The sequence below is a fragment of the Vidua chalybeata genome, chromosome 3, assembly GCF_026979565.1.
Source record: "Vidua chalybeata isolate OUT-0048 chromosome 3, bVidCha1 merged haplotype, whole genome shotgun sequence".
NCBI lineage: Eukaryota > Metazoa > Chordata > Aves > Passeriformes > Viduidae > Vidua > Vidua chalybeata.
Window position 1 is genome coordinate 69,155,999 of NC_071532.1, and position 26,775 is coordinate 69,182,773.

A 26,775-nucleotide genomic window follows, 5' to 3' on the forward strand; every position below is an offset into this window, starting at 1 on the left:
GCTAGGGAAAAAAAATAATATCATAAAAAAACACATATTATTACAATCAATATTTTCTGTTGCAAGCACCAAATAAACAGCAGCTCAGAAATTTCAAGCCCTGAGAGGGTAAGAAAAATGTTGTCTCTCCCCTTTCTAGTACCATGGCTTCTTTAATCTTGTCTTGTTGCATGCTATGAGGAACAGTGCTCCTGGCTTCTCAGCACACTCAGAATAAATGGCTTTTATGGCTATCAATAGCTTCAGCATTTAATTACCTGCAAAGGCCATTTATTGCCTCATATATTCCTCTACCATGATCATTATCCTTTAAACAATAAATAAAACATTAAGGTCACTCTTAAAGAGGGAGCAGAGACATCCAGCCACAACAAAGTATAATATAAAAAGTTTATTTGGTCTTTGGGGCTTTTGGATTGATGGCATAGCCTGCAGTACAGTTGAGAAAGGCTGGGATGGCCTTCCCTTCCTTCCTTCCTTCCTTCCTTCCTTCCTTCCTTCCTTCCTTCCTTCCTTCCTTCCTTCCTTCCTTCCTTCCTTCCTTCCTTCCTTCCTTCCTTCCTTCCTTCCTTCCTTCCTTCCTTCCTTCCTTCCTTCCTTCCTTCCTTCCTTCCTTCCTTCCTTCCTTCCTTCCTTCCTTCCTTCCTTCCTTCCTTCCTTCCTTCCTTCCTTCCTTCCTTCCTTCCTTCCTTCCTTCCTTCCTTCCTTCCTTCCTTCCTTCCTTCCTTCCTTCCTTCCTTCCTTCCTTCCTTCCTTCCTTCCTTCCTTCCTTCCTTCCTTCCTTCCTTCCTTCCTTCCTTCCTTCCTTCCTTCCTTCCTTCCTTCCTTCCTTCCTTCCTTCCTTCCTTCCTTCCTTCCTTCCTTCCTTCCTTCCTTCCTTCCTTCCTTCCTTCCTTCCTTCCTTCCTTCCTTCCTTCCTTCCTTCCTTCCTTCCTTCCTTCCTTCCTTCCTTCCTTCCTTCCTTCCTTCCTTCCTTCCTTCCTTCCTTCCTTCCTTCCTTCCTTCCTTCCTTCCTTCCTTCCTTCCTTCCTTCCTTCCTTCCTTCCTTCCTTCCTTCCTCCCTCCCTCCCTCCCTCCCTCCCTCCCTCCCTCCCTCCCTTCCTCCCTCCCTCCCTCCCTTCCTCCCCTCCCTCCCTCCCTCCCTTCCTCCCTTCCTCCCTTCCTTCCTCCCTCCCTTCCTTCCTCCCTCCCTCCCTGGTGCTGAGGTCCTGTTTGCAGCTGGAGCAGCTTCCCAAGGACTGGCTTCCTGAAATGAGGTGTCCAGGGTGGTAACTATGTGGCAGAGCTGAAGGAGAGGCACCTGGAGCTGGAGCTGCATGTTGCAGCCCAGAGCAGGGACAGGAACGGTTTAGGATGGCCCAAAGGAAGTAAAGGCAGGGGGTTGGAAGAAAAGAGAGTCAGCCAGTGCTCCTGTGGAGGGGTTTCATGAGCATGGCAGCAGAGGCTTTAGCATTCACACCCTTTCAGGCTAGATTGGAAGAAACTAATAAAATGTACACTAAGGAGCAAATCCTGGCAGGAAGAAAAATAAGAGATGGATGGAAGAGAGAAAATTCAGCTGTGATGCATTTTGCCTGGACTCTATAGAATTGGCAGAATTGAATAAATTGAACTTTCTGACCTTTAAGTTGTGAGATTATTGTTTGCTAACTCACAAATGAAGACTCCCTTTTCCTTTAAGTTTATGAAATTGTATCTCTTTGTGGATGCTAAGCAATGAAGCTGTAAGCAGACATCTCTTCAGCAGCCAGCCCCAGGGAGATCCTCCTTCCCACATTCTGCTGAGCTGTTTTCCCTTCACTGACTTGAGGGACTGCAAGGAAGTTCATCCCTTTTGAAAAGCTACCCCTGGTGGGGCAGGCACTCTGCTCTCAGCAGTGACTAAGGAAAAGCCCAAAGGCCTTTTTGTCCTTCAGCCCAAGATGTGCTCAGTGCTGTGGCACAGACACCCACAGTGCTGGATATTGCCTGGGCTACAGCCATGGAGGTTAGAAAAGAGAGCCAAGCTATGAGACAAAATTTAAGGATGCTTTATTTCTCCATATCAAAGGGTATGCATAAGGAAAGTGGATTAAATGATGGGCATAAATGCATGAAGCATGATGGATGAGATCATATCCAGTACAGAAGAAATACCCCTGGGTATATGCATTTAATTCAAGCTTTACAAGCAGTCATGTGGAGGAAGTACGGACACTTTCAGAGCCCTAGTCAGGTAAATTATGTGATTGTTACTCTGTTTTAGCTCCAGGTTTAGCTTTAACTTTGTTTTAGCTGGTTAAGACCTTTCCCTAGAGCTATATGATTCCTTTAAGAGATATCTGAAGTAGTCCAGGCTTTTATTTTAAATAGCTTAAATTAAAGTTGAAACAGGAATTTTCAACTAAACTTTTAAAATATTGATCCAAATACCTGTGATCCAATATACCAGTATTTCAAGCAGTCAGATGAGCAGGCCACAAGCCAGAACTGGTGATGGGAAACCTATGCAAGTGCTGCAAGCATAAATCAATATGACTCACCTGGTTTTTCAAAGATGTGAGTGTGAAAAAAGGTGAACCTCAAGATCCACTTGCACTTATTAAGTAAAACAAGAAAGGTTTTGGAAGAAAGGGGAACTTCTGCTCGTGAATCTGGATGAGAAAGCCCTTGCTTCTGGGGCTGCCTGGTATGTGGTGCCTATGGCAATACCTGGGCTTGCACCTCCATGGCAGGAAGCAGAGACAGCTGAGAGTGGGGAAAGGGAATCTGGTATTTAGGCTATTTCAATATGACAGGTTTCAAACAAGATTCAGAATTTTATTCCCAGGGCATTACTGATTTTTGCTTGGGTGTTCTTCAGTTTTTCAGCTCAGTTTTTCACATTCCTCATGTTGCTCTCTTTTTTAGCCTTTTATCGTCATCCCTCCCTTATCTGTCTTTATCTACCTTCTGTTTCTTTCTATCCTTTCCCAGTTCACTACAAAACAAATGGAAACCCATGCACAGTGGCATTTCCATGGAAATGAAACATCCACTGTTTTTCCTTGAAAAGTCTTGGCCGCTGTTTAATCAACAGCACTCCCCAGCTCCTTAGGATTTATTTGTTTGCAGTAATTATACAGAGAACATCAAAATGCCTTTTGGAAAGTAGTAATACGCAGCATCTGCCTAAAGAACATTAATCTGTTGGCAAAATGAGTGCAAAGCAGGGGATTAAAGCAATTAAGAGAGTACCAGAAGCAAATTGTTGGTGGTGACATGTAGTTTGGTCTTTGTGCTGGCCATGGACAGCACTGAGCAAGGCAAGGAGTTGCACCACCAGCAGCTGGGCAAGAGAAGTACATCCTCTGACTGAAAATAAGCTGCAACTGGTGGCTTGGGGAAGGGAATCAGGTACTTTATGGTGAGTTTCTTCATGGAAGAGAAAAGGTTACAGAAGTGACTTAAACAAAAAGGTGGCAGTAGCTGGATGGTCTTCATCAGAGAAGCCAGATTTAAGGAAAATGGAGTGAGGCTGGGGATGAGTCCTAGGATGGGGTCCCAGGGTAAGCCCAGCTCCCCAGCAGCATGGCATGGTGCAGCACAGTGATGTGGGGGGAAACTGCTCTGTAGGATCATGGAAAGAGGAGAGGATAAAAAGACTCAACAAAGGGGAATTGGTGAGTTCCTAGCTGCTGGGATTGAGGTCAGCCAGAGATAGCAGAAGCAGAGAAGACAGGAAAAGAAAGGTTTTGTGAAGGGGAACTAAGACTTCAGGGCTCATATATGTTGTACTTATATGGTAGAAGAAATATCAGAAAGTTCAGCAGAGCAGCAGCACTGGGCAGGGAGAAATGAAGCAAAGACTTTATAAAAGATCTTATACCTGCATACAAACACGTGCACAGGCTCACGCTTTATATGTACTATTCTACCTAATTTCTGGATGAGATTATTATAATTATTAATGAGCAAACACAGCTTATTTTGCAGTCACTGCATTTTGCTGTAGACATCTCACTTCTTGTATCTCAAATTATTTGTTTTTCAAACAATAAAAAAATTACTGCTAAATATTTTAAGCCAGTAGTAAGCAATTTTATATATTTTAAATATTTTAAATTTATATATTTTAAATAATTAAGGGACATTAATCATGGTGGCAGCAAAACAGAAATGCACTAAGTATTTGCAGAGAATCCCAGTATATAATACCTTGAAATTTTCAAATAACACAGTCATTTTCATCTAGTCTATTCTGTATACAGCTTTTTTGTGACTTCTATCAATGCTGATTTATAGGGATACAGAGTGCATTATAAACTACCTTGACAGAAAAACCCCTCTAGCTCCTGCTAGAAGCTGGAAACAGAAAAGATCGATCGCAGCCTCTCCCATCTCCCTCTGCCATCGCAGAACCATTGCTGTGCTAAGACACAAAACTATACAACCCTGATAAATCTTCTTTTCATGATGTACACTTTGGTATAACATAAAGGCAAGGGAGAAGGGAAGAGAGAGGAGGAGCAGGTCTGAAATCAGGTGGAAGAGACCAAAGGAAGACTTTTACTACAGCCTAGATCCCTGTGTCATTGAAATCCCTTTGCCTTCACTCCTGCGTGTGCCTAAACAATTTGCCTGTGCTGTAACATAGGACTAAAACCTCTCTATTGTAACAAAGTACATTTACTCAATCCTCCCCAAGCACTTTGAAAATGGAAAAAATTCCTCAATGGGTTATTTATTCACACGAGCATCTTTTATTATTAAAGCTAATATATTTGTCAGCAGCTAGCATTTGAATTTACTCTATCTTTTTATTCAGTTTGGACAATAAAACCCCGTTGATCTGTTCCCAGCTGGTCTCATTCCCTAGTTCTACTGCATTAAGCACAATGTGGCTGTTGTTTGGGTTGCAAACACTCAAGGGAAATTGTTTAAATAATGAAAAAAAAAATTGCTTATGCTGAAGACCTAATCAGGACAACATTGGATTTTGGAAAATTCTCTAAAAAAATTTAGATTCTTGATGTTAACTGACTGGCAGCTTCTCCTTGGGGGGCTCAGCATTTCAGTTACTGCAAAATATTTTTTAGCAGCTAGGGCACAGCTAGATGATACATGGTGCAGTAAAGCCTCAGACTAAACCCTGGAGAATTCATTTCAGGTTTTATCTCCATAGTGTGACCATAGTTTCAGTGTTCATAATATCTGCATTCACAAGTGAATTACGCATATTTACATTTTCCTGTTCTGACTGACTATTAAGCCTCCCTTTTTTCCCCTGTGGATGTAACTGTGTGTTCCTATAACCCATGCAAATGTTCTCCCATAGACTAAAAACCACAGGCGTGACAGCCCTGGCCCGCTATTGGCGGATGCCCTGGGCTGCCTGCTCTCTTGCTGCCTCTCTGCAGCAGCCTCAGGGATGCTGAGACTCCCTGGGGAAGTGTCTCCATGCCACTCTGCCTTGGCAGGCAGCGAGCATCTTGACTCTGCTGCCACAAACCAGATGTCACTCCCCGTACTGTCTTCCTTGTCCAGCCAAACCCTGGCAAACCCTGGGCTGGTGTGGAAAAGGCCTGGTCCTTGCCCAGCTGTGTAGGGGGCAGATGCATGCACCAGAGAGTGGTGCTGACACGGTACAGAAACATCTGCTAAGGGGTGACATCATATTTTCATTGTGCTGCATGTCTGGATGGGCAATGGAGCTAAAAGGGATAGGCTGGTGCTGTAATCCCAGAGTAAATCACAGCAGCCAGAGCTGGAAAGTCTTAATCTATCACAGGAGACTCTTATCTTTAGATAGATGCATGCAGGCTCAAACTGCAGGGAAGATAAGGGCTGTGGTACATTCCTGACTAGACTGAAATATGTGATGCTGTTTGGAAAGAACAGAAAAAAAATCTTTTAAAACCTTTCAAGAGTTTATATTTAAAACAGAAGAGAGCAGTTCAGAGCCAAGGCATATCTTTCACAATCTTAAATACTGTTTATACCTTTCTGCTCTCTCCCTCTCTGGCTTTCGCTAGATTGAACTGATGGTTAAACTCATCTGAAGGATTTCCTCCTGCATTTCAGCATTTGCTTTTTGTGTTTCCCCACTTCTATTTTTCCTTTCATGAAGGCTGAGATGCAGGGTTTCTAAGCTGCTGCTTAAAACTGTCCCCTCCCCCACTCCTCCCTCACCCCTCCCACCTCCCTGATAGGGCAAATGCCATCCTTGTGTTGGGAGCAGGAGCCAGGCTCAGGAACTATAAAATACAGGCAAAGATAAAACCATACAAAGAAGGAGCCTCTCGACAGGATTTTGACACTGTAGCTGGCTCCTCTCAAAATGACTGGGAGATGAAAAAAGGCTGTCCCTGGCTGGGAGAAAGGAGAGGTCTGAGGAAGCTATGATATCATTCTGCTTAAAATATGGAGTTCACATCTGGTCAACCCATTATAGACAATATATGGTAGCACTTTAAAAGGTACAGGGAAGGGTCAGGGGGCAAAGCCCATCACTAAATGATATGACGAATGGGAGATGACACAAAAAAAGGAATATTGGAGGCAGAGAAAAGAAAGATAGAAATAAATCTGTATTGACTGTGAGGAAAAGAAGTTAATGGGGAATTCAATTAAAGCAAATACAAATGATTGAGCCTTGCAGGTGGTAAAGTAAAAGGTTATGAAATGACATTAAAGTATTGTCCTAGACGGAAGGGCAATTGTACCGGGAAGCTACTGGTATGTAAAAGAGGACCTCCCTGGCTTGGGGATCAGTGTCCAGCATGCTCAGAGCAGGGTATGTGGGTTTCCAGCAGTGGCCCAGGCAGCCTTCACCCAGATGCAGCCACATCATGGCTGTGCAGGATATGGCTGTTTACTAGGAAAAGGGACTCTGGTCCCACTTCACTGCCCTGACCTTGGGCTCTGCTGTTCAAGAAGCAATCTGGGGATGAACCCAGAAAAAGGCATGGGAGTGTCAGGAAAGGGAAATCTGGATCAATGAAAGTGTGAGATGGGTGGAAGGGGAACAGCCTGGGGAGAAAATGTCTATGAAAATCATATGTGTGGGAGGAGGGAAAATAGAAAAGAGAGATAGGGAAATAACTGGCAAAATGGGAAAAGGGTAGGAAAAGTAGGTGCGGGAAAGTAGTGTTAGAACAAAGTCAAGATAGTGGCAAAATGGCAGAAGAGATGTAGGAAGAGGTGACAGGGAAGAACAAAGGTAGAAGCATGTGGGGGTATAAGGGAATGGAGCCTTAGAAAGGTAAAGGGAGAGAAAAATATACCATGAGCAGTGATGTGGGAGCAGCAGCAGGTGAGGAAAGCGGTGCAAGATATGTTTGGCCTGGGAGCAGAGAAGGCAGAATAGAGTGTCTCTGGAGTGTACAAGGAGATTTTGCCTGTAGGAGAGATTCTAACAAACTAAGTTTGGGGTTTTTTTAAGATGTAGAAGAAAAAGTAGGAGATTAGATCTGCTCAGGAAAAGGTCAGCTAGGGATCATCTTTCCTGTGTATATACTATTCTTCATTTCCTGCTTGACTTGAAATTGATTTTCATTTGCTTTCCTAATGTACAATGAGAGTAAATTCTTTTGTTTTTCTGGAGTGTCTCTATTCCCAGATGTTACCAAAGGCCCAGTGTTTGTGTTCTGCATTCACACATGCAGCATGCGTCCACGTGGCAGTCTGCAGTGGCAAATGAGTACTGCTGGGGCAAAGAACTCAACATTTTACACATGTGAGAGACAAAACAAGTGTTTTTCTTCATCCTAATGGAGAACTGTCATCCAGAGGTGACAGATAACCTGACCAAGGTCACTCCAGGGGTTTGCAGCAGAGGTGGGATGTTAACTGCAGATTCTCAGGCTCTTTTAACTCTCAGCTGACCCATCTTCAGGATTTTGGCTAGGAATCTTACCAACTGCTACTTTTAAGAAGCTCAGCTGAAGAAATGCACATTTTTTAATTGGGAAGGCAACTGATGCTTTTTTCGCTCCTTTGTTGCATTTTAAGGTGTGCTGGATGTAACAGCCTTGGGCTTTTCAATCCAGCTGATTGTGGACCATTCATGGAAAGGAAAACTGACAAAATGGCTTAAGCATCTCAGGGTGGTGAGCAGTTGTGACGGAGACTACTGTGCTCAGGGCAAAAGCTCAAAACAGCCTTCTCATAAATCCTGCTTTAAAGCATTGTGTATTAGTTTCTCACTAATATGTGGAACTGACTACCTACAAAATAAAATATGAAAGTGAGTCAGAATACAGAAGGGCTAAGCTACAGATTTATGAACTATTGCATTTTCAACCCCAATAGAGGCTTATATTTTCTTCTATTGTCTCAAAAATGGTGTTCTTTTCCTAATTGGCCAAAGTAGGATTAGAAGCTGTGATGGCTATACACTTTACAAAGCCTTCTGGGAACTTACAAAATGCATATTTTTTAATGGACTTTTTTTTTTTTTTTTTTTTTTTTTTTTAATTCATCAGTGGAACCTTAAGTCATGCAGCTTCTCTGTGGTGCAATCTAACAGAGAGCTGGAAAAATAGGAACACAAAAGCTTCCACAGGGTTTCTTAGTTTTTGGGCAGTGGGTCACTTGAGACGATCCCTGCTCCCCTTGGTCCAATGAAGATATTACTACGACTTTTCAAATTCCCAGAGCACCTCCCACTGGGGGATGTTTCATACGTAAAGAATGGAGGCTCCAGCTTGTTCCATGGCCATAGGCATCATTACTCCCATTTTGGAGCCCAAAGCAGAGATGTGGACTAAATTGCTCTAGATCAAGAAAAGAGTCTTAAGCAAAGTTAGGAACACATTTGACAGAGATTGGCTCCTTGTTGTAGTCTTGTACACAATTCATGGGTGTCTTTCCACATGGAGATTATATCTGTACATGTCTTATTTCACACAGACTGTTGAAACAGTCTGACATCCATCAAAAAAATCCCTGGTGTCTGCTCAAAAATTTTGGAGTAATTTACATCCATGGCAATAAAAGCTATATGCTGTTTATTTAGCAGGGCTCTTTTAATGTGCCGTTTGTTGTTTTGATAGTCTATGTCTTCTTCATATTGTAATCATATTAAAAGAGCATTCTTTTCCTGGAATAAAGAGGTAATGATTCACAAGAGGCATAATTATTCCATGCAGTGCAGGCAGGATGCTGCAGAAAGAGCCATCTTCTTTATGCATAAGAGGCTTTTATTGCAAGTGTTCTACACAGTAATTAAATTCCTTTGAATAAGGAGGCTTGATTGGATTTTCTTTGGTTTATTGGGAGGAGTTTGAAAAGCAAGGTATTTAGCTCAATCGCTATACAATTTTGGCATCTGTTGGAGGTTAGGGGGAAAGGTTCAGAGTGTCTGATTCCCATTTCTCTTATGTGTTACATTATCTGAACTCCCTTGAATTCAATTGGATTACACCCTATCTGTATTTGTATGAGAATCAAGCTCAGAAATTCCTGGCAGAAAGCAGCAGGACACCTGAATGTATGCTGTAAGAATCCAAATCATCTAAGGGAAAAAAACTTTGCTAAAGGAAAGTTACTTGCAGTTGCAAAGACAGATGCCCAAAAGCGAGAAAATTTCACATTTGCAGCTTTCCTTCAGGTTTGATGGTTGCCTTATGGCGAGTCCAGCCTTGGCCCTGAATGGGACAAAATTTTAAAAGAAGCAATAAAATACAACAATGTAACAAAAATCTGTGCTGTGGCCTGACACACAAGCCAAGATGATGGCATGGCACAACTCCTGAGTGTGGGAGTCCAGGACACCACTCTGGCTGCCCTGGCTGTCTCGAGACCCTGGCAGGGGGCTCGGAGACCTTGGCATGAAGTCAAAAACACCTATGGCTTTGATTTTAGGCCGTGGAAAAAACTGCCAACTTTGTATGAGGAATTACAAGCCACAGGGGTTTGAGTAGTGTAGTAGATGAATTAACACAGGGTGAAAAAGTAGAATTTTGGGGCTTTTTAGAATGGGGTTCAAGGGGACAGGATGGAGGGATTTGGGCATGTCCTGATCTTTTTCTTTCTTGTCCTCCATGTCTTGGTGTGATGATGACACTTTTCTATTGGTTTAAGGTAGAGACACACTGTCTAACATAAATGATAAATATTGGCACATTATTGTAAATATAATACACGTTGGTTTTGGTATAAAATGTAAACACTGCCCAAGAGGGCAGACAGAATACCATGGCTGACTTGCTAGACAGAGCTCAGCAGGTCAGAGAAAGAATGTTATAGATAAGAGAAAATAAACAACCTTGAGAAGCCGACCCTACATATCCAGACTTATTCTTTGACTGTGTGGGCTGGGAAACAAGGACTTTTACACTCTTGGGGTCACCTCAACACTCAGACCCCAAGACTTGAGTATTTGAGTTGTCAAGATAAATCATGTTCATTTAACATCAACTACTGTACACAGCTGCCAAGTAATGAATGTTGTTTGTTTTTTTTTTTAAGGAAAAGAGTGAAAATGTAAATTAAAAGGAATACTCTGTTATATAGAGCCTCAACATCTTTTAGCAATGGAGTTTGTGTCTTAGGGAATAAATTACAACATAAATTCTTCTTCTTACTCAATAAGGCTGCATAACACATCAGGAGGAGAGTGTTGCTCAGGCCAGGAAGCTGATGTGTGACACCATGGGGGAAATTTCACCCTACTTAGATGTCTCTGGAGGGAGAGTACACATGATGAGGAAAGTGGCCTTTTCAACAGCTCAGAAAAATGTCATGAGGCAATGGAAGGCACTTCTCTAATCTAGGGGCTCCCTGCCTGCCAGGTGTCAACACCCAGTGGGAGTGGAATCTCTAAAGTGCAGGTTGCCAGCAGGGTTCTGTGAAGGTTGGGATCTCATAGAGGTTTCCAAAGGCTCTGCTTGTACTCCAGTAGTGATACTGGGGCTGGGTGACAGGAGGGCTGGTTTTGTAGGGAGAATAGTAGTGGGAAAAAGGAGGAGGAATACCTGTGGCCATCTTTTGTGAAGACAAAAAAAAGGCAAATAGGAAAGACATGGATATGAGGAACTGGAGGAGGAAGACAGTGACAGAGGCATGGAAGTGTCAGTGACAAATCTGAGCCTAAGTCTGAGGGAAAATGGCAAAAAATGCCTACGTGCTGCAGAACCTGGAGCTAGACCTGCCTCATGCCTGTGTGTTAGACAAGCATAGGGGAGTGTAAGTCTCCAAAACAGGTCTTGAAGTGCAAAATTTGGTTTATTTCCAGGAATCTGAAAAGCAAGGTATTTAGCTCCTACATAGTGTGAAAATTACCATGGAGAGGACAGGAATCATCATAGCAATGGTTTGCAGTTGTCTGTGATGTTGGCACATTTGAACCTGAGTCGGGTCCAAGTGACTCAAACATAACTGTCCATGAAAAACCTTGGGTGTGCTCATCAGTCATCAAGCCTGTATCCTTGCAGGATACCGGGCCTGATGGATGTCTGCAGCTGAGGATGCTTCTGATTAATTTTGGTAATTGCAGCCAGAATGCTTTGGTTTATTACCTTCACTCCTTCCTACAGGCTGTCAGGCATTTTGAACCTAACAAACTGCCTGTCCCGTTGTCCTCCTCTGCCTCCTTCCTTTCAGTCCTCTAGTCTCAGTGTATTTCAGGAGTGCCATGTGTCCAATTGGACCTGAGCTAAGTGACCCAGGATTTTACAGAAAATAATACTGTAAGCTGACACAGATAACTCATATCAAGCCATGGTTTCCCTCTTGTGATTCTACTGACTTTGAATGGTTGTGTTTCCTTTCACTGTTTATTAATTCTCAGCAAGGATCTCTCCTGGGGCCAGCTGTCTGTACAGAAAGTTGATAACGAAGTTACACTTTGTCACAAGTTGATAACGGAGTTACACTTTGTCACAAAAAAATGGGAATTTTGGCTAAAAAAAAATATTTTTTCAAGGGTTGATTAAAAATTTTCTGTTTTACTGATGTTTGTTTTGTGTCTGGTCTTCCTGAGCAGAGACAGTTATACCTGAGGACTACCTGGCTGATGCTCCAAACAGGAAGCAGTACAGTGCGGATCCTGCCGATACTGCCTTGGGCTCCATGGGCTCCATGTACACCGTGCGTCAGAGTCCTGCAGATGGACACCCTGCTGGAGGCTCCTCTTCCTCCTGTAGCCATCGTCCTGCCCAGATGTCTTCAGGGGGGTCCTCATCTACTGGCCTGCGGCATCAGGCCTCCAGCCCAACAAGGAATGGGGCGTATCTTGAAGGAAACAGAAGTGGTAATGTAACATCTGCCATTTAGTAATGCGTGCTGCTATGCTGGTGCTGTGCTGGAGTCTTAACTCATTCCCAAATTCACAAGAAAACTAGTAAGGTGGTCCTGGAATCCATCCAGACCGCTCCTACTTCCATTTAGAAGGGGAAATAATAACCTAGAGAAGGGGAAACCTATAGAAGGGGAAAAAATAACCTAAACACAAAATCAGTCTGTTCACCATTAAGTAAAAAAGTGAAGGTTTTCTAATGCTGTTGTTATGTAAACATGTGTATTACGTATAATTGTGTGGCAATCACACCTGCTATTACCAGCTCAGATGTATAGACATTAATATATAAAGCATTCCTCCCAAAGATTTATACTGCCTACAGGAAGGTACCTGTTATTTGTGTGACACCAGCTGTGTACAAGATGTGATGCAAAGCAAACCCAAATATTAGTGCCTACCTCAAAGCATTTTAGCCAAAGGTTTTGCTTCCTAGCTCTGTGCCCATCCTGCCCCTTTAATTACATACCAAGCCAGCTTTTGCTTGAAAAAGACTCCTCAACAAAACATATGCTTTTAAAAATCATTCAGCTCATTGCTTAAGGCTCTTTTATTCTTCAGGAAGCAAAGTCACAAGAAGTTTATCAGCAAATTCAAGAAATGCCATGGAAACCACTGCACTCAATGATTCTTCTTCCTTTTCTTTGTATTTTTGTTCAGTTACCATTTGCTGGGGCAGTTGCTCCACTCATCCACTACAGTTCCTAGTGGCCATGATTTTTTTTCCTCTAGAAATTACCCAAGTTCATCAGACGGGTTAGCTAATTCACTGAACTTCAGTTAACTTTGTTTGCATTTTCCAAATTTTCAGTCAACAGGTCTTTATCAGTAGTGATGCCAACAGTGTCTTCACCCCTTACTAATTATTCAAACTTCATGTATGCATTTTTCATTCTGATGAAAAGAGTTCTAACAAAGGAGTTGAATGTCTCAGCCATTTTAAAGTCATTAATTTTTTCCCTTCCTCATTTATTAATGGAATCTACTGCCACTCTAGTACTATTTTTTTTTTATCTTGATATATTTGCAGAAAATTACTGGTTCCCTAGTCCCTTTGTCTACCATTATCTCATTACACTGTCTTTTTGCCCTTGCATTTCCCTTGGAAACTTCAATTGATTCTGCATATTCTGGCTTGGAAGCCATTCCAGAGCCTCTTTCTAGTATCCTTTGCTTAATCTTTACTTAATTCTTTCACATTCCTCACCTCCCCAACATCTGTATTACTTCTTGTTCCTGAAATTTCACTATTTAATATTTTAGAACATTATTCTTCCAAAAGATGTATTACAAAATTTTATCCCCGTATTTATTTGTTTATCTAAGTTTGCCTTCTTAGAGATTCAATACCCACCCAAAGCTATCACTGACTTTGCTATTATTTTTACACACTTGCTTCCCTGGTTTAGCCCTGTGTTAGGCTATTATAGAGACCACCGATAAGTGTTTGGTTCTCATAATTATCTCATTCTTTACTTACAGAGTCAACTTTACTCAAAGTAAAGTGGATAGTGCAGACATGCACTGCAAACAGCTTGTAAAAGTTTGTTACTAGGAACTAGTGGCCCTAGTTACAAAGAAAAGGAAATGAAAAGCCATTTTCTTTCAGATCTTGTTCAGTACCTCTCAGATTGGCATAATCAAGTACTGGAAGGACAAGAGGCTCACTGTACAGAGGATTCATTTACCCCTCTCCCACCAATTTCTTAGAGCATCCTAGCAGAACTGGGACCCTTTCAACCAAGCTTTATAGTTGGCAGCTGTGAGGAGCCAAGATTTAACAATGGTGATACTTACTTGCCTTAAAAATCTTGATCATTCTTCTTGGGATCAGTCATTGTCTCTTTGTAGCACACATGAAGAGCCAGGGCAGTTCAGAGCAAAGGTCTGTCTAGCCACACATCTTGTCTCCAGCAGGAAACAGCAGCATGCCCCAAGGAAATGGGTAAATGCAGAGATGGTGTTCAAAAATTTGTGGCACAAAGATTTCCACAACCAGAGGTGGTAGATTCATGCACAGTAACCCTTCACAGATTTTTTTTTTTTTTTTCCTCTGGATCACTTGGTGGCTGACTGAATACTTTGTGAATTTTCAGAATACACAGAACTTCTGTGCATAAGAATGTGTTATGTGGAGAAAACCCTGGGTATCAGGGGACAGAAACTATGTTCAAGGGATTGAAGCTTAAAATCAGAGCTTCTTAAGCTTAAGCTGCATTGCTCTCCCTTTTTGTTTTAGACTTTGAATGTCACTGTTTCTCAGTCTTGGCCAATGTTTTGTGAAACGTCCACGTAGTGCTGAGCAGGAAGCTAAGCTTCAGGAGAAACCTCCATCTCTCTTTTCACGACTTCCCACAAAATCCGCAGTCTTTACAAAATGGAAGGCTGAAATAAGGCTCATGTTTTTTTCCAGAACTGAATCAACAAAAAAGTCATTGAGTGGTCGTGCAATAGGCTTTACAGATTCCTTTACTCCTCTGGCTTAAAACCATTAAAAGCACTTTGAGGAGCAAAGAGGGAGAGATTGCTTTTGAACCAGGCATCCCTGACATGAGCACCTCTAAAGCAGTCACAAGTGACTTGAAACTGCTACATATACTACCTGGGATTAACAGAACTCATCCCAAAACAGCTCAGTAGTTTTTATGTGACAATCATTTGACACTTGCATAGCCTAGTTCCTCTGAGGTCTCTGGGTCATTTGGCCAGCTCAACAGTAAAGGCTTTCTAAAACAGAAATATATGCAGTGACCATCATTAAAATGGTTTTGGATTCACTTATACTGTTGGACTTTTCCTAATTTTTAAGCATTTATTAGTCCTGGTATCACCCATCGTAGATTATGGTCTACCACAGAGGCACACGCAAACCCATACAGGGTTTGCTGCCAACGTCCCTAACAATCTGTGCATGTGTTTTTCTTCTTTCTAGGCATAATTTATATGTTGCTGAATCATAAGTAAGCAAAGATGAGTAAGTGGAGCATGTCGGTCTGTGTTCTTATCCTCTTCAGTTTGTATACTTAAGAGGCAGAGACGGACTCATTAAAAAGAGGAAGAATTTATCTCTGAAACCTCAAACCATTCCTGTTTATTTATGGATAGTTTTGAAAAATAGCTTGCCTTATTTATCACGGTGGGCAAATATCATGGAAAAAGCCATAATCATAAAACATATCTCAGTGCATAGCAGAACATGTCTTTCAAGCGGAATGGATGAGATTAAACCTCAAAGCTCTCATTAATGCGATCGGAAGCATGATGCCTAATTCTCCTTGATTATGCTAAAAAATTCTGAAAAAAAAAGATGTAAAAAAACCCCTCATTTCAGAAAGCCAGTTGGGGCTGCAAACAGATAAACATGCACTTTCCTGTCATCATTTGCCAAATTCAAGCTTTTAAATTAGGGAAGGAATAGTCAAGGACATCATAAACCTTTCCAAGCCTGCTTACATAGCAGACAAAGCCTTTATCCCAAGTATGAAGAATTGTGTGTTCAACTACAATATAATAACCTTAACCTTGCCCTGTAGCTTGTTATTTTTATGGAGATTTTATTATCCAGTATTAGCAGTTAATTATTATCACCTGAGGGTCTTTGTTAAAGGGGTAGTCCTGCTTATTAGTGCATGTATTTTCTGAAAACATTTGGGGGCACGGGAGTAGAAATTTCTCTTTTTCGAGAATAATGCTGCAAGCAGCTCGCTGGGGGGCAGATCCAGCGCCGCCCCAAGGCAAAGGAGCTGCTGATGGCATTGTGAGCCTCAGCACTGCCTCAGCAAATACAGCTTGCCTGCTAATTTTTGGGGACATTTCAGTCTGGAAGTTTTGAGCTGCCTTTTTGTCTCCCCTACAAAGGAGAGGCAAAGCAAGAAAAGCCCGGATAAATATTTAATGTCCGCGGCCACGTCTCATGCAGCCGGATGCTGGGCTGCTCCTGCAGCAGGAGCACCTGCGAGGTTGCGTCCCCGCACGGTGCGTGCCACGCTGTCAGTGGGAGCGGCTGCCACGCTGCTGGGACGTATTGCAAGGCGGAGGACACCAGGCAGGTGGTGCCCGACATGTCCTGCCAGCGCCGGCCAGTGCAAACAGATGCGCTGAGCCTGATCCTTGCAGAGCTCTCTGCTGACCATGGCTTGTCAACACCCTGCCCCGCCCCAAATATCCTGTAGCTGCGTTCTCCCAGACGCCTGCTTGCCTGACGCACCTCTTCTCCTCCTGCTTGGTGTGCCCTAGATTTTTAGGAAAGTATCTTAAAGTCTTCTTCCTTTCCTTCTTTACAGTGGGGAGTGGTTTGTTTATTTTAAAATATTTCCCATTTCTCTGTACCTTTGGAGAGTATGTTACTTCTGCTTAGTTTCAGTAGATCTGCTGCTCCTTATTATCTGCTCCAGTGCAATCAGAGAGAACCTTTTAAAATTTCATTCCCACCCCCTTCCCCTGAGGCAAAGAAATCATTTAGGCCTGCAGCAATATTAAAGTTCATCTGTCACTCCCTTTCCACTCTTATCTATCAATGACTGTACTCCCTCTGAGCTCAGTTTGTTTGCCAAGAACATATTTAGGGAGTCTGTTATTTGTCTTTCCTTCTTTTGCAGGTTTAATTCCATTTTAGCATTTTATTTCCTTGTCATGCCTCTGCAGCCATTTGGCTGTTGGCTCTGTCGCCATTCTCCTTCTCAGGAGGGTCCAGAGGTTAGAGATGAATGGCAGAGAAAAGTGTGGGGTGAAAACTCAGACTGAGCCAGGCCACCTCTTTCCCTCAGCTTCACTCAGCTTTTGCCACTGACCTGGTAATTCCAGCTGTTCCTGTATGGGCAGTGTCTTGACTGGGATGCCTCGAGACATTCCCCTGCAGAGGAACCTCTTCACTGTCCTTCCCCAATATCGTTTGAGGCAGGAGGGGAAAGTGCTTGCCTCTGATTACCTAAATTTCCATATCTCATTCCATTAATTTGACAAATTTTTGCCACCTGTCAAAAACAGGAAATTGGATTTGACCTAGATTATGATCTCTAAAAATAATTATTGGTCGCAAGCACTCCCATCTCTTTGTAATCTGAGTATTCATTATCATCTTGATTAATTCTGATGACAGGATGGCATAGGATACCCAGGAGACATGAGACTTCCTCATTTATCTAATTCTTAGGTTAAGTGTGAATACCTTCAGATATGAAAAGAATGTATAGTACTTGCCCTGCTGCCATCAAACACTTTTGTGCTTCATATAATCTTTCACCAAAGTGATGCTATTGAAAGAAACCCCATGCCTTTGTGTAGCCACCACAAAGGTTTCTACACAAAGGCATGGAGTTTCTTTTCTTTTGTAAATTGAGAAATTACACTCAGATGGGTAAACTACAATGTTAGAAAGCCAAATAAATTAATCAACAAAATAAATTATAAAATATATGGAAAACCAGACTGTTTCCAGACTCATCAGCTAAAACCTGATCTTTTGCTGCAAACTGGGGGTATCTCAGTTTTATTAGTAACATTTAAAGGTAGGTCCTTTCGCACAAGTAAATTAACACACCTTAATTCATGAAAAAGCAGCAGAGAATCCAAACCTTGATACTAGGTATATAAATAAAGACAAAAAAAAGTATTTGAAGAATTAATATTGGCACATAATTCTTGTTTGTATATTATGATATTATACTATCCCTCAGGCATGGATTTGAAAGGGTTATCTTCACCTGATAGGGTTTGGAAGAGTTCTAGCCATGCAGCCTCTTTAGAAAGGTCATTTATATATTTGTCTTTCAGAAATCACATTTATGCTATTGATTGCTAGATTGCAAAGGAGTGAATAGATTCCTCCTGTCATTTCAACCTTTTCTTCTCATTCCCCTTCCTTTTATTACAGATACTTCCAATACCTGTGAAGGCTCCCAGCTGCACTTGGGGCTCTCTGCTCCCCTTTGCCCTTTCCTGGTCAGGTTGCAGGCAGGAGTCAGTGGGCTGCAGGCTGCCCTTTCTGTTCCTGGTGTAAATCCCAGGCTAAGTCCTCTGGGCTTTCCTTACATTTATACAAATCTAAGGGAAAAAACATGCTCCTCAGTAGTGGCACATTTCCCCTGACCATGTTATAGCAGTAGCAGAGAAACTTCTGCAGTCTTTTGGTCACAGCCAAGCCTTTCTCTCCTCCCTCTATTTTCTGACTAGATTGCAAAAGCATGGTCTTTTTCCTGACCTTTGGTTTGAGGTGATGTGGTGCCCAGTGCCTCCACACATCAGCTCGCATCCAAACCATTGACAGATCATGAAGGGGAGAAATACCCCTGTGTCTCCAAGACAAGTCTCAGTTCTCCCACCTGTCCCTGACAGAGTTCCTCATTGTTACTGATGATCCAGGGGTTGGCCAAGATTACCCTGTTCTGTTTTGCACTCTCTGTCTTCATTGTTTCATGCCAAAGGCTCCAGATGGTGTCTGTACCGTTGTGTATTGCATTTATTCTGTGAGCAGAGCCCAGGGTCACCTGAGTCCATACAAACACCGGTCCTTGCTGTCTAATTAAAAGGACCTGCGGCTGTTCCTTGTCCTTTGTATCCAGAACAGTGACTTAGCAAATGAGAGTGCAATTATCATGATATTTACATCTCATCTCATTATAAAAACCATCAACCAGATTTGCACACTCATAGCACTGCTGCTTTCTGGAGTTCATTCTGAGTAACTGCAAATACACCTCGTTACATTATACTGTAAGATGAGCATGGTGGCAAGGGAAAAGGGACAAATAATACACACATAAACACATTATTGGGTGTATATGGGCAGAGTCTCAGCTAATATAAATCACCAGAGCTCTATTGAAGTCAATGGAATGACAATCTACACAAGCCCCAAACCCACCCAGCACATTTACTCACACACATTAGAATGTTTGGAGTCATGCGTGGGGATTCTCACACATCTCATCTGTCTTTATAAACTCAGTATTTCTCTGGAGAGCTCATCCCTTCTCTCCTCAGCAGTTAGGATTGTCTCTTGGCTACTTGGGGCACTCCCAGGCTCTAGTTTAGGTGTCTGTGATGTCCCTCTACGCGCACTCTTCTGTTTGATTTCTGGTATTCTGTATAGTATACTTGCTTTCCATTTGCACTTCTCTCATTAAAAACTGGGCCTTGACAGAAAGAGATGAGCAGATGTGAGCAAGTAACACTTAATGCATCTGTGTGCTGCTGCCTGCTAATGCAAAGTTTGCTTGGTGTGGATATAAACAAATGGAAACAGCTTTCCTGTAACCTAGCATAATATAGTCCTTGTTGTAAAGAAGCAGCATAAGTGGGGGCACAAATTATATTCAGGTGGAGACTGAGATTTATAATTCTGCAGAGACTAAGAATAAAAACATAAATGCACTTTCATTCCTATGTGCCTTTATTCACTTGATTTAAAGCTATGGCAAGCTGAAGTCACCTTAAATCATCGAGGGGTTATACCATTAAAAAGTCACATGTGCAATGTTCATCTTCACATGTTTTAGTAACTTTTCAAATTGGCATTCACTGGGGACCATCAGCTTTGTGAGAGACTAAGATTAGGAAGACAAAGACTGAAAACCTTCTGCTAAGCTCTAAAAGAAGTTTGAATATCTGAATGCAAATTAAAAAACCCTATTTGCTAAATCCTGATTTTATCCTCTAGCTTTCACATTCAATGGCAAACTCCTTTGTTTAGTGCTGAAGAATCTTCTCTCTAGGTGTGAAGGTAGTGTCTTCTTGAGCCAAGATACCTGTTGCTGCAGATCAGACAGCAGGGGCAGCTTGGTTTAAGAGCCTGGCAGCTGGCACATTTTTCCTTCCTCAGCAGGGACCGAAGGGTTTAATGTTTTTTAACACAATTCACCAGCTGGGATCATGTCTTCCAATAAGCAGTCAGATTGGAAACTTCTGCAAGTCCCCTTTTTTCCCTATGCCACCATCTCAGGCCAGTACTTGCATGCACAGATACAATGTCCAGTGCTGCAGTGAGGCTGCCAAAGCCCTGCACGCTCACAATCACAAACTGAGGAAACCTCTGCATGCCATTGTAATGCACTGTTGTGGGCTTTTTGTACCAATAGCCTCAAGTCCTTCACCTGAACGAGAAGATGCAGCTCGGCCATCAAGCAAGAATCCTTTGACCTGGACGGTGGATGATGTTGTTTGGTTTGTGAAGGATGCAGACCCTCAAGCTTTAGGCCCTCATGTGGAGCTCTTCAGAAAACACGTATGTAGAAGGCTACTCTTACCACATCTAGGAAATTTAAGTCACAAGAGACAGCCAGCACTTCACACATAGCCCCTCAAATGCCTTGGGCTTCCTCAACCGGGTTGAATGCAGAGCCTGGCAATGCCTCTGGAGGGTTTGGGCTAAAGAAATTTCACTTATCCCTTGAGATGGTGGTTAAACATCAGGATGGGCTTTGTGAAAAGGTGGACGATGCCCCAAGCTTGTCAGTGTTTAAGAGGCTTTTGGAAAGTGCCCCTAATAACACATGTCATTTGGTCAGCCCTGAGTTGCTCTGGCAGTTGGACTAGATCATTGTAGGTCACTTCCAACTGAAGACTTTCCTATTCTATTCTATTCTATTCTATTCTATTCTATTCTATTCTATTCTATTCTATTCTATTCTATTCTATTCTATTCTATTCTATTCCATTCCATTCCATTCCATTCCATTCCATTCCATTCCATTCCACTCTATTTTGTGCTATGTTATGCTACTCTATTCATTTCTACGTCAATGGGGAAACCATAACAGTGTCTTTAGAAAATGCTCACTGTTTGTTCCCAGCTACTCCAGCATAAATTGTTTCTATGCCAAGCCTTAGAGAAAGCACTGAGGATCTGGTGCTCATTTTTCATTGTCAGATTGGCACAAAAAAAGCCTCGTTTCAATGACATGTTTTTTTCACAGGATATATATGATTCTTCTCTGAAGAGCATTTTTATATGTCTCTAGATATTTAGCAGGAGAAACCCAAACCAGCCAATATTTTAATCTTTTTCCCCTCAGTATTATGTAATTACATAACCAAATTTAACAGACCTACTGACTCCCTAGAGGATATGATAGTAAGGATAACCTCCAGTGATGGAAATTTTATTATCCTTAATTAGTAAAGGGGAAGACAGTAAACTTGTCTGATCTTGTTCTGCTGCTGTATATGGAGCTGACACCAATGTATCTATTAGCATTTGTTGCCTTCTCCGTGTCTCCATAATCAATGCAGTCTGGCTATGAAAAATAGATTTTACCCTAGAAGTGACTTGTTTGTGTTCAGCTGGAGGTCGTAAGTTTTCATGTAAGTGCCTGGACCTAGGTGTAAATGAGAATTGCTCCCCAGCCCTTAGTGCTGACCAGCACCCCCAGTGCTGCAGAGACAACAAGAGGGCTTGATCACTCCTTGACCCTATGCCAGCAGAGACAAGTGGGGCTGTGGAGCTGCAGACAGGAGCTGAGGGAGGCAAATGGACTTCCAGCTCCACTCTGCCTTCAGGGTTTCCAGATACAGGAGAGGAGGTGGATGAGGAGCAGCTGAAAATGAACACAGGCCCTGGTGTCTGCTCACCCTAGGAAGGTATTGAGGCCATCTGCCATTCTGTAGACAGGCCTGTGGGATGAGAGCAGCAACACACACAGTGATGTAGGGCCAAATCTGCAGGTACAGGTTAGGTGCTGGCCTGCTTTTCCTGCCTTCTGCCTTATAAGCTGATAATGGAAGCATGGCCTATACTGGTCATGTGGCACATAAACAAGCCACCTTCAGACTTGAAGGAACTTACTATAAAATTAGTTTCTTACAGTATCAAAAGGTGCTGTGCATCAAGAGAAAAATCTTCATGCAAGAGAGTGAGAATTGGCACAGTCTGAGGCATACAGGTATATCCCAAAGGAAAAAAACCCCAAGTTTTAAAGTTTGTATTGTAAATATGGAAAGTGCAAAAGCACTAATTTTGTCTAGTTTCCATTTGTAGCAAAGTATGTTTTTATGTAGCAGCAGGGCCTGGGAATGCTCCAGGCAGTCATGGGCCAGCTGCACCAGGGAATGCCATGATACTGCAGCTGCTCTGTGACCAAAGAGATCAAGCTAAATTGCCACTAAAGACTTTCCCTGTCATCCTTTGTCGCACACCCAGCACCCATGGGCTCTACTTATCATTGGTTTCCTTGTAAAATATGCCATAGGTGTGAGAACCTGGGTATGATTGCCACACAACTCAATTCAATTACACCTTTGAGTTATATATATCCCTGCAATTTTTCAGCCTTCAAACCTCATCTGGATTAGCACAAAGACCCCAAGGGTGAGAGACAAGTGATTAGTCCATTAACCTCAGCCATATCTTCCTGTATGTTCAATCTTTCTATGGAGCAGGTGCATAATTTACTTAGAAGCACTTACTGTCATTGACAAGGCCCAGCTACCACTTGAAACAGTTGCTTTGGCAATCAGCTCATCTGAGCTGGGAGAGAGAGGCTGTTGGGACCAGCAGGAAGAAAACAGCTGGAGGATGTATCCTGAACATGGGCAGTGTGCTTTCCTACTGCTCTACTAAGCCATTTGGGTGCTGATCTCAGTCCTCAGAGCCAGCTCTTCCAGCCTGCAGCCCACATCCTTCACTGCCCCAAAAGGAGCTGCAGAATGTCCTGGCTCTGTCTGCTCTTCCCACCAGGAGCAGAAGCTTTGCTTCTTGCCAAGATACCCGAGGAGCTCTGTTACAGGTAGCTCCTGAGAGTGTCCACCAAAGACTGAGATATTTCCTGCAGCTCCCACCGGCTGTTCCCTGCTCCCTGAGCACATCTGTGTGCCAAGGACAGCTGAGCTCATCACTGATAGAGCTCTTGGTCCCACAGAAAGGAGCCGCTGGCCTGACCAGGGACCTCGTAGCAGCACTGTGTGAGATCCCGTGGAATCTCCATCAGCAGGAAAGGCGTGGTAGAAAGATAGGGGGAAAGGAAACAGAGGAGGGGAAAGGTGGCCCTGATGGCACTGAATGTTACCAGTTCCAGACCTGGTTCAAGATCTTCTGCTGGGGCTAATGTACATGCGGGAACCATGTTATCAAAGTCTTCTTTTTAAAAATTATTTTTAAAAGGGCTGACACAGTAATACTGTAAAGAAGTCAAGCCAAGAATCTGCACAGGGAAATGGCTAATATGGGATATTTAATTGGATATGAATGCTCCCTCTGGCATACTATTGTCATGGAGTTTAATCTTGACACCTACACAGTAATAATAATGGAAATAATAAAATGCTGAAATCAACATTTAGAAGCAGCTGCCTCCACACCTGACCCTTGACAGAGTTTTTACCCTATGGCATCTCAGTTAAAGGAGTTCTTATTTTATTTCTTAGGCAAATAGTAATTATATGTAACACTTATTCTTATTTTACATTAGCTTCCTTAAAATAATGGCAAGGAGAGCAAGGAGGTGGAGAGAGTTTCTATTATGGATAGAGTGGGGGTTGCAAAATGAGGAGCATTAATTGATTGAGTTAATCAGAAAGTGACCTTAACTGCTCATCAGATAAATCACCTAGTGAATGGAATAATAATGATCAGGGCGAATTAGGATCCATAGCGTTGCTTAATAAGTAGGCAATAGATCAAAGTGGAAAGATCTGACCATCAAAACCACAGAACACAGTACAGACAGCATTGGTGTGTGTGTGTATCTGTGTATGTGTATGCACACACACGTGGCACTTCTGATGTTTCAGCTCTGACACTCCAAGTGTGTAAATGTGCAGGAAGCTGTGGGGACAGGTAGTATTTTTTGGCAGATCCACTGATAGAGTCAGGAAAAACCAGACAGGCTTTGGGTCCGAGGAAGAACAGTATAGCTGAAAGCATCTGTGTTCTATAGCCCATAGTAAAGGAGAGTGTGTTTCTCTGTGGGCTCAGGCTTCTTTTGCAGTAGTACTTCGTAATTTGGAAAGGTTTTCAAGCCAAAAGCTCTGGGATAAACAGCTGAGCTTGGTGGCAATTTCCTCCACTTACATGAGAGTTAAATTAAAATTTAACAAATTTAATAATAAATTTAACAAATTTAATAAAAAATAAAAATAATAATAACATTTTATATATTTTTATATATTGTATCATTTTATATATATATATATGCACATGCACGTATACCATATAGTTGCATCACTGGGTATCAGTGTACTGGAGATATGTGAAACAAAAGTGGGGACAAAACTGAAACTGAGATCCAGAGGTGTTCTATTAGCAGTTTAATATGGCTACATCCTTTGCTGTCTCCATCATTCATACCTTTCTCTCAAGGCTGACTGGCTTTTCTCAGAATTGCACTTAGAGCAACCCTGATTTTTAAAAAAATATACTTTTAATTGCAAAATAAATTGAAAACCTAAACTAATCTTATAGTTCCTTGAAGAATAAAAAGTAGTGTTTAACTAAACCTTCCTTTATGGCTTCCTACTATCACACCTCAGATTTCATTTTTTAAATGAAATTTCAAGATGCATGACATTTCATGTAGCTCTACCCTAAATGACATGCTGTTTCTAATTCACATTAGTTTAGTGTGTCAGGACACAGCTCTTTAAAGGGGGCTTAACACATTTTGATTTTCTTCCTCTCTTTTGAAACCAGGAAATTGATGGCAATGCTTTGTTACTGCTGAAAAGCGACATGATCATGAAATACCTGGGGCTGAAATTGGGACCAGCGCTGAAACTGTGTTACCACATTGATAAGCTCAAGCAAGCCAAATTCTAGTCATTTCTTAAACAACAGAATCTGAGCTAAATTTAGATGGAAGACTAAAGGTAACACCATGCCTTACAGAAATGCATTCATTTGCAGATTGCTTTTCCTTCTTTTTTATCAAAGACTTTGTCTTTTTTAACATTTGTGCGTTGTCACTTTTTTTAATCCAATGGGATCTTTTTTGGGCTGCTTTGTGTTAATAATTTGCCAAAAAATATATAATTACAATAATTATTTTGTATCATTAATATTATTATGATTATAGTATGTCCTATTTTTGTAACCAGAAGTGGGAAATTAAAACCAAACACAGCTACAGCATATCCATAGGACTACTAGAAGACAAATCAAGAGTCCCTCACTTGCCACCTCTGGGGAGAAATCGCTGACCTGCATTGCCTGGGCACCAGCTCCACTCTCCATGCTCAAGGGCTGGAAAAGTGCAGCGTTTGGTCACCTTTTGTCTCATGGGAACTGCCTCGTGTCTTGCACTATCCGGAAAACTTGAATTATTCACTTAAACAAATAAACAGACAAACAAACAAAAACAAAGAAAAGCGGGGGGAAGAAGAAGAAATAATTTTAAAAAGAAGGAGGGGAAGGCTTTTTCCCCAGTTAAAGTAGTTTTTCCCGCTAGAGGGAGCAGCCCTAGCAGACTTGTGGCTGGAGCTCTGATGCTGCGGCGCTTTGCGTCCGATGAACTTTGACCGTCATGACTCTCCTATCGAACACGTCCGTAAATACCGCCAAGGAATCACAGGCTCCCAGCAGGATGCTCCCGTCACCGTTTACAGATAATTCATTCAAGAAGAGCCCGAATGCAGAGAGTGTTTCTGACAGGATGTTTCCGTCACACCGAAGAGGGGGCGGATGGCTCCCACGGTGTCTGGCGTGCACAGCTGTCAGCTCCGTTCCCTGAGCCGCCTCAGTCTGGCGCACACTTTGTGGCACTCCAAGAAAAAAATCTGAATTTCTGCGTTTGTTTTTGTTTGCATCTTTAAAAAAACGAGGAAGCTGGGTGGGATTGTTCCACACAAGGACCCGCACCTTGCGCAGGCCCAGGACAAATGCTGTAGGGTTGGTTCCTGATTGCGCGGTGGCTTTCAGTACACAGACAGATGTGTTGGACTTTCTGTCTCAAGTGAGTTAAAAATTCACTTCTGCCTCTTACACAAATATAAAAGGTGCTTACTGACACTCCGTGTAACTGAGGGAGACGAAACAGGTCTCAGGCTGAGGAATGTGTATGAATCTGTGGAATGAGTATGTCCTTGTTTTCATCCACAAAGGATGACTATGAAGGGACACATCCATACAGTTCAAACCCCTAGTGCATGACAGGGAGAGGTAGCAAGTGTTTGTAAGTCATGCAGGTGATTTTAGAGCTAGTTAACTAAACTTTATTGAGAAACAGGGTCCTGGATAGTATGCAAGATTGTTTGACCCTGTTTATGTAGAAAAGAATGTTACCAAAAATACCTCATGAAATAAAATTCAACTTGATGCATGTTGCTAGACTAGAACTCCTACGAAATGATACCTGTTCAAAGGCCTACTCCTGGAAATCCTTAAAAATAGGAGAAACCATATCCTACAAGACTTTCACTAAACTCCTGGGGACTGGTCTCCTAATTTAAAAAACTTGTCATAAGTTTGCAGGATTGGATCTTTACAGGAGTGACCAGCTTTCAGCAAATCCTGTCTGCATGCTGAAATACCCTAAATAGGAATAGCTGAACAACTGTGTTAAATGAAAAGTCATATATGTCATTAAGTG

The 26,775-nt window shown here is 42.2% G+C and overlaps 1 protein-coding gene across 1 annotated transcript in view; it reads left to right on the forward strand.

The window, feature by feature from the left end:
* The window catches only part of SCML4 (Scm polycomb group protein like 4), a 44,207-nt gene extending 19,057 nt beyond the window's left edge, over positions 1–25,150 (forward strand). Inside the window, exons 5-7 of the mRNA XM_053938906.1 lie at positions 11,948–12,214; positions 20,335–20,480; positions 24,882–25,150. Coding sequence (XP_053794881.1) covers positions 11,948–12,214; positions 20,335–20,480; positions 24,882–25,007 — 539 coding nt within the window. The 3' untranslated portion in view covers positions 25,008–25,150. The remainder of the gene's footprint in view (positions 1–11,947; positions 12,215–20,334; positions 20,481–24,881) is intronic.
* Positions 25,151–26,775: the final 1,625 nt, after the last annotated feature.